This window comes from Centruroides sculpturatus, unplaced genomic scaffold, assembly GCF_000671375.1.
Source record: "Centruroides sculpturatus isolate CEXI.00-Female unplaced genomic scaffold, Cexi_2.0 scaffold54, whole genome shotgun sequence".
NCBI lineage: Eukaryota > Metazoa > Arthropoda > Arachnida > Scorpiones > Buthidae > Centruroides > Centruroides sculpturatus.
Genome location: NW_019384340.1, coordinates 18,748 through 32,198, shown reverse-complemented (window position 1 = coordinate 32,198; position 13,451 = coordinate 18,748). Strand labels below are relative to the sequence as shown.

Here is a 13,451-nt window from a genome sequence, read left to right as displayed (position 1 = left end):
GATGTAGATTCTGTATTGCACAGTAGGAAAAATATTAAGAAAACGATATTATATAATATCCAATTGTTGAATTTTCATAATTCGTGTAGCAAATACGTATTGTTCCTTTTTAAAATTCACTTATGTAATATATAAAACTTTTATCGTCTATATAATATGTATATAGAATTATATTTTCTAATTGTAAAAAAATATTTTTAATTAAATTTATTTATTTGAAAGTTTAATTGTCTATAATTCTTCCATCTATTAATTTATCTATTGTGTGATAAATTATTTAATATTAATGTTTTTTTAAAATAATTTTCGAAAGTAAAAATAATAAAATATAAATTGTTAAATATTTCTTTCTTTTTTTTTTAGAATGAATAGCAAATTGATTAGAATTTCATTTAAATTGCAGATGTCTCTCTTAGCTGCAGGTTGACGAGTTTATCGTGTGACACTTCCAACAGGTTCATTATCACTACGAAAGAAGTATTGTTACTTGTTTTAAAATCTCGAATTCAATCATTTGGAAATCAAAAATTCGTAGTTTAGTTAATCTAAAATAAATAACTATAAAACAAGAATGTGTCAGAATACGTAGAATTGAGAATTTATAAAATCAGTAGAATGACATTTACTTAGAAATCATTTTCTACGTGTAATTCTAATATAAACATTACCATATTATATAATTTTTATTATCGTGAGTATATTACAAACAAATGAAAATGTAAAAACACGAAGCAGGATATTAAGAAGTAGATCTAGTCAATATTAGAAGAAACATTTTTGTTTTCGTAACGTAATGTACAGAGTAAAACAAACATATACAATAGGATAAACGGTACAAGTTATATTAGCCATGTAAAGAAATTTTCATTTTAAAAATTCTATGACATAACAGAAAGATTAGATCGGGAAATATTACACTTATACGGTGGGTTTTTATTATTTTCTTTATAGCTTTTCTGTTGTCAAATACTAGAAATTACAAATGCCAATCGTTTAATTCAAAATGTGCTTTGTTTTTGAAAATGAAGAATTGTGTCCAATGACAGAAAAATATGCGGGATTTACCTAATGATAGTAAAAACTTGTATTAATATAGAATAGCTTTTGTAGGAATTTTTTAAAGAGGTTTAAATTTGAAATGGCCAATAATTGTACCATTTACCATATATTATTTTATGTAACATTATTAATAATAATTACGATTTACTAAAAATAAAAATCATGTACAGAATGATTCAAATTGTTTCTTATCTCCAATACTTTATACTCCTAAACGTAAAAGGTTATCTTATTTATCCTGTATATTGTCAAATGACCAAATGTTTTTCGTTGTAAATTCGTGAAGTATTTGATTTCTAAATTTGTGCGAATATTCTCCACCTGATATTTTATTCAGACTTTCAATTTTTAATACTAAAGTTTATTTATTAAAGCCTGTATTTTATCTAAAAGGATAACAGAATTATCATATTAAACATGAATTTTTTTTATTATAACGTTTTATTGCAAATAATATACTATTACGCCTGCATAATTAACCAAGACGAGTTTCTTAACACCATTGACACTACTACTTTAGTCAATACATTACAGTTACTAGTGCCCTGTGAATTAACACTTCGTATAAATCCAACGCCTTCAATGAAAACAATAAATCTGTATTTAAATATTTTAGACAGAATAGACGAAATAACTCCATAGAACAGTCTTTCACACATTTTTCTACTTAGGGACCGGCTGTTTTCAGTAATTTATTTTGAAGTTCACCTTGAATATAAAGTATGAATACATTGCCCTTGCATGAAGATGTCTTTCATAACAAGTATCTCATCAAATTCATGATCGCTTATTCAAAATTATACAATAAAACATTTCATTTAAATATTAATAATAAAGATTTGAAAACTAATGAATTTTCTTTTGTTTTTTGTTCTTTCGTATTCTGATTTTGGGAAACACTGATTTAAAATAAATTACCGTAGCCACACATTTTTTTAGCGGTGGTACCCCGGGCTAAATCCGCCCGCGAAAACATTTGACACACCATTTATAAATGATAGCAATAGACCTACTTCTAGTATATGAGATGTACACAAGTTTGTCCCGAAAAGTTTGGCCACCATTGTTTTGTAGTATTCCTTTTAATATTTTAATGCAATAAAGTAATTTATTCTATTTGATTTTTAAAATAAAACGATTAATTCGACATACTGTATATTGATATGGATTAAAAACCGAAAGAATTTCTCTCACGAGGCAACACAATCTGCCAAGGGTGAGTTCCTCCCACGAGCAATTTCTATGGGAATCTGACTTCTATTTAGGTGTTAGATACTTGAAATAAATCGGAGAAACTCTACGTGGTCAGTCCGTTGGTGAGGCGCGAACCTATGACCGGTGTTCGGTGACTTTATACTGATGGAGGGGTTTCAGTTTCATTTGATTTTTAATAATTTTTTTCTTATGGTGCTTTGTTATTAACATGAACCATTATGTAATTCGTGTTTTCGTAACAGATAAAACATCAGATTTTTTTCGGAATTTTGTATTTACTGTAACTTTCTTAATTGAAGTTTGAAAGGTTTATTTTTGAATTATTAACTTTCGACAATTTCGGCGGTTTTTGTGAAAATAAATAATTTAAAAAAAATTCAAGTTTTCAAATTAATTTATATTGCAAAACAACGTATGTAAAATATCGTGTATTCATAATAATAATAACTACTGACCTTGAACAATTGCTCAAGTTCGTTTTATCAGAATTAAAGGTAAATTACAATTTATTTTCTTAATAATTCGGAGTAAAAATCTTCCACCGATTGTTCTTATTGAGTTCCCATCCTACCAACAGAAACAAAAATCAGAATTGTAAATAAACGAACTGTCTTCACAGATAAGAAGAAAAACTTTTCATAATTTGATATAAGAATTTTATTTGATAAAGCGACGTTACCATGGAAAATTGATATACAAATTTATATTCATTGTACAGTAATAGTTTTTTTTTAGTTTTATTTCTGCAGTTGATGAATGACCGTTTATTCGTTTTATCATTAAATAATGATAAATCGAATGAACAAAAAGTCATTCCATTAAAAGCTTTCGACCGCATCTATTTACTTGTTTTATTGTCTTCAGTGTTATAATCCAAATATAATAAGTAAATGATTTTAAAATGAATAATAATTGAATTAAGTTTTCGATCTAAAATAATAAACAATAAGGTTTTTTTTTTTATAGAACTGTCTAATCTATCAGAGTTAATTTTATCCTGATAACACAAACTATTATACAAGTTTTGTAATTATTTTTCTTCGCTTTACAATTTAAAATTAAGCTTTAAATCACTTCTAATTTTCCTCCAAACGTGTACAAAATAGTAAATAATTTTCGTTGTTAAACATGATCAATGATGAGAGTTCAACTATATTTTTATTTCTGTAATTCTTAATCAAACAATTAATAATGGAGATAATTTGTTAAGAATATGATGTAACTTTTACAGATATCTTAACGTATTTCTCTATATATTAAATACTAAAAGATTTTTAAAAAAAATAGTTTATTGTGTTATAATTGTTTTAATGCAAGGTTTAGTTATAGTATATTTCGTACTCATTTTATATAAATAAATTTCGCAATTCAAGTTTAATTGAGCGGAGAAAGTTGCGATAGAAATGACAAATAAGCGAAACATACTCGTTTATAATACGATAATCATTACAACTTGTAATAAGAACAATTTGTCGAGTAATAAAATAATAATTTGTTAGATAAAAGATTGTTATCAGAACTCTCGTATATAAGTTCATTATTTCATCAGTGTACTCTTGAAAGAACAGTTTTTCTTTGACAGTACTTTTTCTCTCATAAAAATAAAAAAAACTCATTGCTTTACATTTATAATTTTCTCATTTTGTTTCGCTGATATTACGTTATTTCGTTTCAGTGATTTCTCTTTATTAATAAAATATATAAACTAAAAACTTGATAGGTTATATACGATACGCTTCTAAACGTTATAATATCAGAAGGGAAGATGATAAAACGTTAAACATTGATATTTACTGTAGACTAAATATTTGCCTGTGCCGAAATTATAAGTAATAATTGCTGATATTCTCTTTGATCTCTCTTAAATAGAACACGTTTCTTTTTTCTTTCGGATAACTTGGAGAAACGTACACGAAATTAATATCTATAAACGAATCGAAATTTAGTTTATTAGTGCTGATCGTAATTCTTAAATAACGTAAACTGTCTACGATTTTCGGCCTTGAAAAATTACGAAGGAACGAATATAAAATGGTAATTTGGCAAGTTCTGCTACACCAGGAAACATAAGTAAAGTTGCGTAATTCTGCATAAAGCAAATAAGAAACGAGAAGTGAAAATATCTAATGACAACAAGATAAAAATATAGAAATATTTAAAATGTTAGACGTGAAATGTTATTCTATAATCATTCTTAATGATTAAAATTGGTGTCAGTTTACGTTTCAAATTGTACTGATATTTTAATCGTTCAGTGAAATTTCGTTCTATAGCATTGTTTTTATATTAAATTAATTCATAAAAGAAATATTAGATGCAATTTATCGTTACAATTAAATTAATAATAATTATAAATATTTAAATATAATTTAATAAGGTAAAGTTACGGAAAAAAATGATAGCAATTCCTATGATACAAATTACACATTAATTTTTAATATTAATAATTATCATAAACTGTTAATTCGGTTCACAAATTTCTAATAAGAATTAGTAATTGTATACATCGAAAATGAGATTAAGAAACATCGCGATAATGTTTCTGATAAAACAATGCTAATTACTATATTCATTTTTCTATATTTTTATATGGAAGGGGAAGATGTTTTTTTTTTTTAGTTTATTTCCTGTTATAATAAATGTAGCAGTATAATTTCTGTATACAATTGATTGTAATACATTACTGTACTGGATATTCATCGTAGTTCTATTCTCATTTTATACGTGAGAGGTAAAAACACACCCCGCTGTCTCGAAACTCTGCAACCTTACTGGAGTTTACTGTATTTTGAAAATAAAAAAAAAATGTTATTACAATATTTGCGAATGTTTACGGAAATAATCGAAATAAAACAAATGATTTATTACGTTATTTAGTCGAATTTTTTGATTTTATTATATAGACAAAATTCCGAATAAACGTCTAATCAATCGGTATTGTCAGTTATATACAAATTATTATGAGAAATCGTTTTCCCGTTTAAAATCGATAACGAGGAAGAATAATTAATTTTATTGATTTAAATTCAGATGGAATAATTTGTCTTCCAATTATTATTTTGTGGACATTCGTACAAATTATAATAAGTTGCGAACGAAATAATAATATCAATTATTTTCTTATATTCTGTACATTTTCTTCTCATTCTGCACTTTACAGAGAAGTTTAACTTAATTAAAATACATTTACTGAAATGTTACAGATGTTATCATTATGGAATTATAATTATTCGACATTATAAATATTTTTCAACATTATATTAGTAATTACATTAATAGATTTTCAAATTTACAGATTAGTTAGTAATTAGTAATAGTAATTTATTTCACACACATAGCTGAAAACATCTAACTGCAAAGCAAAGTAAATTTTGGAACTGAAAAGATTTAGTTTAGTTTATAATTTTAAAAATTTATAATTATATATATGTTTATTATTTATTTATGTTTTTATTTAGAACAAAAAGAATTTATAAAATATATTTATATGTACATTTTTTTTCTTTCAGATATCAAGATTTCCATGAAAATTTCTCATCAGAATCTCAAGAATATCATATTAAATTACAGCTTTATCATCTAAAATCAATGTATAATTTCATTTTTGATTAGCATATAAGAATATTAATATAAATTAACATTAAAAGTACTTGAATTTGTAATACGTGACTGAAGTACAAATTTGAAGCAGAATTTATATATAAAATATTGTGTGAAATAAAAACTTAATAATTTTTTTTTTTATAAACAAAATCTACTTTTTTGAATTCTCAAATAAAATGTGAATTTTTAGAAAATTATCTATAAAAACTTTAATAAAATTATAATGAATTGAATTGAAGAATGAAGGGCGAAAATTTAACATCTGTGATTACTGATAAAATGCCTGGACATGTTACCGATTGTGTGGATATTTTTGAGGATTTTAAGGAAAATTCCATTCCAATTAATAAAATAAATGGACATGATGTGCCAGTAAAAATGGAATGTGATAATGTTTCAGATTTGGTGAAAGTAATTGAAAATTCTGATCAAATTAATCAACCTGACTTACTTAATAGGACAGAAAAACATTCTATAGAATGTACAGATATGAATCACCCTAATAGTTCAAAGTGTGAAATAAATTCTTCAACTAATGAGGAAGTTAATTTATGTTTTGTAAAAAAAAGCGATTCCTCTAATTCAGTATTAAATAGTGCAGAAACTCAGGTAACATCAAATAGAAATTATATTCAAGATAAAAGTGATATAAGACAATTAAGTAATAGTTACTTCAGTAAGCCAGTGTCATTAGATATTACTTCTTTAAAGTTAGAAAAGGTGCGAATGGTCCTGAATACAGTATTAAAAGCACCCCTTCGAGATATGTTAAAATCTAAAATTGAAGCACCAGCAAAACGTACAACAGAAAATGAAACTGTAATACAAGAGTCGGTTGTAAATACTAATCAAGAAAAACCACAACATTGGGACAGATATAAAATAACACCAAAAAGAGTGAGATTTCTTGCAGAAAACTGTTTTAAAGTCTGTGATAAGAATGAGATCAAAACATTATTAAGTCCTTTGATGAAAACATCATTAAGTGAAATATTAAGATCTAATGTAAACTCGCAAACAGTTAATGATCAGAATATTTTAAATAGTGATGAATCAACAATAGACTTATCATGTAGTGATTATCAGAAAATCTTAAGTGATGGTGAAAGTCTTAATGAAATAGATAAACACAGTTGTCATTCAGTAAATTGCAGTGAAACTCAAAGTGCAATAGATGATAAAAGAATAACTGACATACCAATAATTGAAATCAAACAAGAAAATAATATTAATGAAAGAATTGATGCATGTCAAAGATTTCTTAGCAGTTTTACAAACAAGTATAATAGTAGTAATGAAATGGGTCATAAAAGCAGTAGGGAAAAATTAAGAAATGCAATGACACCAATATTGAAAATGTCTATAAGTGATGTAATAAGAAGAAAATTGAGTAAAAGTGGAATAATATTGATGAATGATAATTCGGATGAAGTAAATGAAAAAATGCAAAAATCATCAAATTGTTCAAAACTTTTATCTAATTCGTCTTCCAGTTATAAAAAATTTACTACTCATGGAAGAATTACAAGATCAAAATTACATACATTATGTGAAGGTGGTAGAAAACTTCAAACTGACAATCTATTCAAACTTGTTAAAAAGAAAAATAAAATTTCTCAAAAATCTTTAATGAAGAGAATTCCGGAGGATCAACTGCCAAACTTAGTATCACAGTTTACTGACCCTTTCGTGATGCCAGATCAGCGGCAAAACATTCCACGTAAGAGGCGAAGAAGAAGATACTTCAAAGGTGGTAAATATAATCTTACTGTTCGCAGAAGAAGAAAGAAAGCTACAAAAATTATTCATGATGATGAAGAAATGAATGTTAATCATTCAGAAGAACAGAATCTTGTTAAAGAAAAATGGCCTTCAGACATTTCTGTGTATGATAATTACTCATCCTTTTCTTCAGAATATAGTTCTTTTAATTGTGGTGAAGAATTAAATAAAAAATTTAAAAACAATCAATTGGTATTTACTCAAATGGATAAACTTAATTCTACAAAACCAAACACAAAAGAAAATTCACAAATGAATTCAGAAATATCTCTTTCCTATATTAAAAATTCTCAAGAATTTGCTCAAAATATTAATTCTAAATCTATTCAGTTAGATAAAAAATTAAATAGTAACTCTAGAATAGTAAATAGGAAAAAAATTTATAATATGCATGTCAATAAAAAGAAACTTTATGCAGATAATGTAGAAAGTGATAATATGCATGAAATGAGTGATCATAATTCTTTAGATATACTAGATTCAGCATCCATTTCGTATACAAATAAAAACATAGAAAGATCTCTTATCGATAATGAAGAAATAAGTAATTACATTAATTTATCAGATATAGATCAAAATGAAACTGAAAATAGTTTAATTAAAAATTATAGTAGAATTTATAAAGAAATAAATGCATCTAATAAAATTTCCAATAGTAAGCATTTATTGTTTATTGAAAGGAAAAACAGTAGACAAGAAGAAATAGAACATGCATACACCAAACCTATATCCAATGAAGAATATTTAAAACTTAGTAAATCAATTGAAAGGAATCATTTTGAAGATATAAGAGATATTTCAAATAATGATAGAAAAATAAAGAATTTTTATGCAATAAACAGTAATCTAGAAACAAACAGTTTTAAAATTTCAGAATGTAGTAGTAATATTAATTTTGAAAAAAAGGATGGTAAACTAACTCCAGAAAAAGCAGGCGATAGACTCAGAGAGTTAATCACTGAGAAGCAAGCTGCTGGAGATGATGGAGTTTTTGTAACAATAACAGTAAATGCTGAAGGTATTGTTGAAGATATAGAAAAAATAGAGCCATCAGCATTTGTTGACATAGGATCTATGTCAACATTTGTTCCAATTGAAGAATCTTCAGAAGAGATAGTGATAAACAGTTCAATGCCTGTTTTAGACTGTGTCCCAATAAATAATAATGACACAGACATACAATCTTCAGAAGTTACTGTCATTCCAGAACCTTGCTATACACTTGAAATTCAAAATGATGAATTGTCTACAGTAGAAACAGAACAATTTCCTGAATCAGAAAAAGTAATAGAAGAATCCTCTAGTACCATAGATTTTCAAAATAAAATTAATGAAATAAAACGTAATAATAATAAATCAAAATCATTGGCAAGCAAAGAATTGGCAATCAGTCGTTCAACCGAGTTAGCAAATTTTATGGAAATTAATGGAGAAAACAGTACAAATTCATTAAGCAGAAAAAAAGAAAATGTATCATCTATAAATACTAATGGTTAGTATAATTATTATTATCTTTAAAATAAAGCTAAATTTATTTATTTTTGATTATTTACTTGCCTTTTTTTCATTTCTTTTCAACCTCCAACAAAAGAAACCTTACTAAATCCAAAATCTGAATTCCTAAACAAAAATGAATATTTTTGGATAAGATCATCATTAATTAGAGAACAACAAATATTTTTATTGTTTTTAATATTTTTGCAATATTAAAAAAACTATGATAATAAACTATATAAATGTAATCTTGCCTATATCAAAGACAATCTGAATTCTTAAGTATGAAATAGACATTTAAAACACTATTAAATGTTTATATTTTAAATAATAATATTGAATTCTACTTACATAAATAAAATAATGCAAAATAAATACTAATAATAATAGCAATGATAAATTGAAAAACCAAGACAGAGTTTTTTTTTCTTTTAATAAACTAATGTTTTGTTGGCTAAAGGAAAATTGTCAGTTTAATAGTAGTCTTGCAAGGTCACAGATGTGTTCACTACACAATTTTAGTTTATTTTACTGAAGTTTTATTGTATTAAATTAACTAACTATTGAAATTTAATATATAAATAATTATTTAATGTTAAGAGTTAATATTATTTCTCATCTAGCTATTTTTCAATCAGATACTGGAAACAGGTATTTATCTCAAAATAACTTTTAGAAATTATAACCATTTTACTGGTTGGTTCAGTCTATGTCACATAATACAAAAACAATTTGATTTTTTCAATTTTTTCTAATACTTTTTTTTAAATTTAAATAAAATGTTTAAGTAGTTTAGCATTACCTTGATATGTTTGTATTTAGTTTATTACAAGTATTTTGATTTTATTCTTGATTTATGAAAGTTGATGTTTTCTAACCTTAATAGAATTTTTATAGATTTTCGTTATTTTTAGCATTTTTAGACATTTTTTTATGAAATTATTTTTATTAAACCAGATTTTAATTACTTTACAAAAAGAAACTTCAATAGTTGAGTTTTAAAATTAATGTTATCATTGCATTAACATATAGTTGTTAATTGTTATTTAAAAAAAAGAAAAAGAAAATTAGAAATGTCGTTTTTAATTTAGAAGTCGCGATTCCTTATTAATCCTCCAGTTTCAAACATATATCAATATTTATAGGAAAATATCGTATATTTAAAGTACTAATTTTTCTGTCCGGTTATAAATAGAAATTCCTAAGATTCGTATAAAATAATCATTGTTTGTGTGTAATTTTAATTGCTAAAGTTACAAAAATAAATTCGAAATATTTTTAAGTATTCTATTTGCTTTTACGAAGAAAGAAATGACTAAAAAAATTATTAAAAAAATAATAAAAAAAGAAAGAAATATTCTACTTATAGCAATAATTCAATCTGGCATATTCCCGATAATTATTCCTTCTACGAAAAATAAAACAAAGTACAGGCGGAAAATATTGATTAAATATATAATGCCGTAAATATATATATATTAAAAAAGTTATAACGTTAATATTTATATCGAAAAAAGTCTCAAGCGCATATTAACATATATATATATATTTTTTTAAAATCAACAATCTTAAAATTTGTGTGTGTAAAAAGCGGTAACATGATTTGACCTCAAATATATATATATATATAACGATGAAAATTTCATACGAATCCATTTAATACACGTGTAAAATCATATAGAGATTAAAAATAGAAGCATTGCGTAATTATTATTATCATCATCAACGTTAAAACGTTTAATCGCTATTCTTGTAAACAACCCGCTAACATCTGTCGCTACGATTTTTTGAAATTTATAAATGTAGTTTATTGTTGCGGAGGTGAAGAAAATCTTATTTTTCGTTCCATCGATAAATAACAAACAACCGAAATAATTAAAGTGATTGTTATTTATCGATCAGCCCAATTAAAATATACTGCTACCACGCAAATTTCAAAAAAGAATTGTCGTCAATGTTTAGTTAATCGATGTGTTTTTGCGTGTTGTATATAGACGAGATATCATTTATCAATTATTATCAATAGAAAAATCTAAATGTCGAATAGAAAGGAAGGGTTTTGCTATTTTTAAATCGAAATTCGTAGTGAAATAACAACAAAAGAAGTTTATATATTTAGCGAGATAAACTGATTGTTTTAAATAAACACAACACTTTGTATAGTATGACGTTTAAGTGTAAAAATAAATTTTAAAAATAATTTTTAAGCATTTATAATAAATTCCTTTTTATAGCTATTTTCGTTTGTTTTTTTTTGCATTTTATTTTAATTTTCTTAAAAGTTATTACATTTTATCTTTTTATATTCTAGTAGGTTTTATAAATACATAATTATTTTCATAGGAAAAAAAACAAATATGATTAAATCAGTTAATAATTTTATATAAATTTTGAAGTATTTCTTAAGGTTTTGCAATTTAATTTTTAAATTTCATATTGGACATTCTTGTAGAAATTTATAGCTAAGTTCTGTTTATAAAATTATGAATTTTATGTATTTTGAATTTTCATTTCAAAACATTGCAGCAAAAGCTATCTTTTATATGAAAGAAAGATAATATAAAAAAAAAGAAATTGTGAATTCTATAAATATACAATACATACATTTTAGAAGGCTACATATTAAAAACGTTTAATTTTCATCATCAGAGATACATTGAAGCTTACGAACATAATTATAAATTAAATTAATAACAGACACAAATTAAATACATATAATTTATAAAATTTTTATTACTCGGATGATAAACAATTATTTTCTAATTTTTTTCTGATTTCTTAGAAATAAATAATGATATGGTATGCAATGTCAAATATCGCCATCGGTCTAAACGAAAGTTACCAGAAGATCACATAGATGTTGACTGTATTAGCATCACTTCTTCTAGTTCTACGGAAACAGAAAAGAAATCAAATCATAAAAAACTTAAAGGTTAGTAATTATTGAAAAATATATACATATATATTTATTAATGTCTTAGTTATTTTAATGAAACTTTGCTTATGTGAATTTTTTTCTTTTGCTTATGGCTATAAAATCATATTTGGAGTAAGTATTGATTTTTTTTTTTCTTTATTTACAAAATTTTATCAAAATACACCATTTATATTTTGCTTCAAAACAACAGTTCTTTTTAATTATTCATTTATAAATAAGTTTGAATTTAATCTTGAATACAATATAAAATTTGAAAATTAAATTTGTGAACAATTTTATTACTAAAAATAATTAATGTATTAATATTTGTTAATAAAGATCTTTATACAAAACTGTAAATTCCTAAAATTAATATCATAACTAAATGATTATTCAACATTTTCTGAAAGTATTTAATTTGAAAAATAAATTTTTTCAAAAAGACTATTTTAAATAATTTTCAAATGAATAATAACATTTTGCTTTTTTTCTTTTACAGTGTGTCCTTCTCTAACTGAAGTAAAATGCCCTAGTCCACCAAAGGTTTTAATAAATTCTATCATTTGTTCTATAAGAATAATGAAAATTTATAATTACTGAATTAAGATAATTTTTTCCAGTTAAAATTGCAGACATGTTCAGTGTATGATCATACTCAAAAAGGAGGACCATGCCACAAAACTTTGCATACCAATCTTGTTGGACTTCGTTTGATAAAGAAGCTTTTGACAAGTGAACAAAATTTACTAAAGGAACGAACAGGAATTAATATTGATCATCCCGGATTGACTGTATGTCAACATCATAAGAAAATATTTATTGATAAATATGAAGATACTCTTAAGGTATTTAACAGTTCTCAGTAGACTGTGCAATTCATTTCATAAAATGATGATACCACATTTAATGTTATTTGTTATTAGAAATCGAACAGATAAAAGCATAAACATTCAGGACAGAAAAATATATGTTTCTATATTAAATGTTTTTTTCTATTTGTTCATTTCATACTCAGAGAACTGATTTCTGTTTACCAATAAGATTATTCAAAATATATAAGACTAAAAATCACCATATTGATAAAGACTTTGAAAAATATGATGCTTTTGCAATGTACTATAAATGAAATATTACATTTTTAAAAAATTAGTAAAAAAATTGCTTAAAAACTTATTTGAAATTTTACATTCATTTTCAACTTAAAGCATTTTTTAATATTCAGTTGTAAATAATCTGAAAATATGTCTAGTTTTCAAAGACTGTATTTAAGAAATTAAATACAGTATTTGATCATCAAAATTTCACTTTTACTTTGATTTTTCAATCACTTCTGATTATTCCTTATTGAATATTTTAATCATTTTTGATTATTCAATCAATC

The 13,451-nt window shown here is 24.4% G+C and overlaps 1 protein-coding gene across 7 annotated transcripts in view; it reads left to right on the top strand.

Annotated features, from left to right (window-relative positions):
- LOC111633539 (putative leucine-rich repeat-containing protein DDB_G0290503) overlaps window positions 1-13,451 on the top strand; it is an 82,932-nt gene that overhangs the window by 50,734 nt on the left and 18,747 nt on the right. For 3 of the 7 annotated variants that reach the window (XM_023378145.1, XM_023378123.1, XM_023378139.1), the window contains 5 exons: window positions 404-477; window positions 5,784-9,151; window positions 11,936-12,085; window positions 12,570-12,613; window positions 12,691-12,915. In XM_023378145.1, the coding sequence (XP_023233913.1) occupies window positions 6,118-9,151; window positions 11,936-12,085; window positions 12,570-12,613; window positions 12,691-12,915 (3,453 nt within the window). In that variant the 5' untranslated portion in view covers window positions 404-477; window positions 5,784-6,117. The remainder of the gene's footprint in view (window positions 1-403; window positions 478-5,783; window positions 9,152-11,935; window positions 12,086-12,569; window positions 12,614-12,690; window positions 12,916-13,451) is intronic. The other 4 variants (XM_023378161.1, XM_023378153.1, XM_023378133.1 and 1 more) reach the window with 2 other exon arrangements.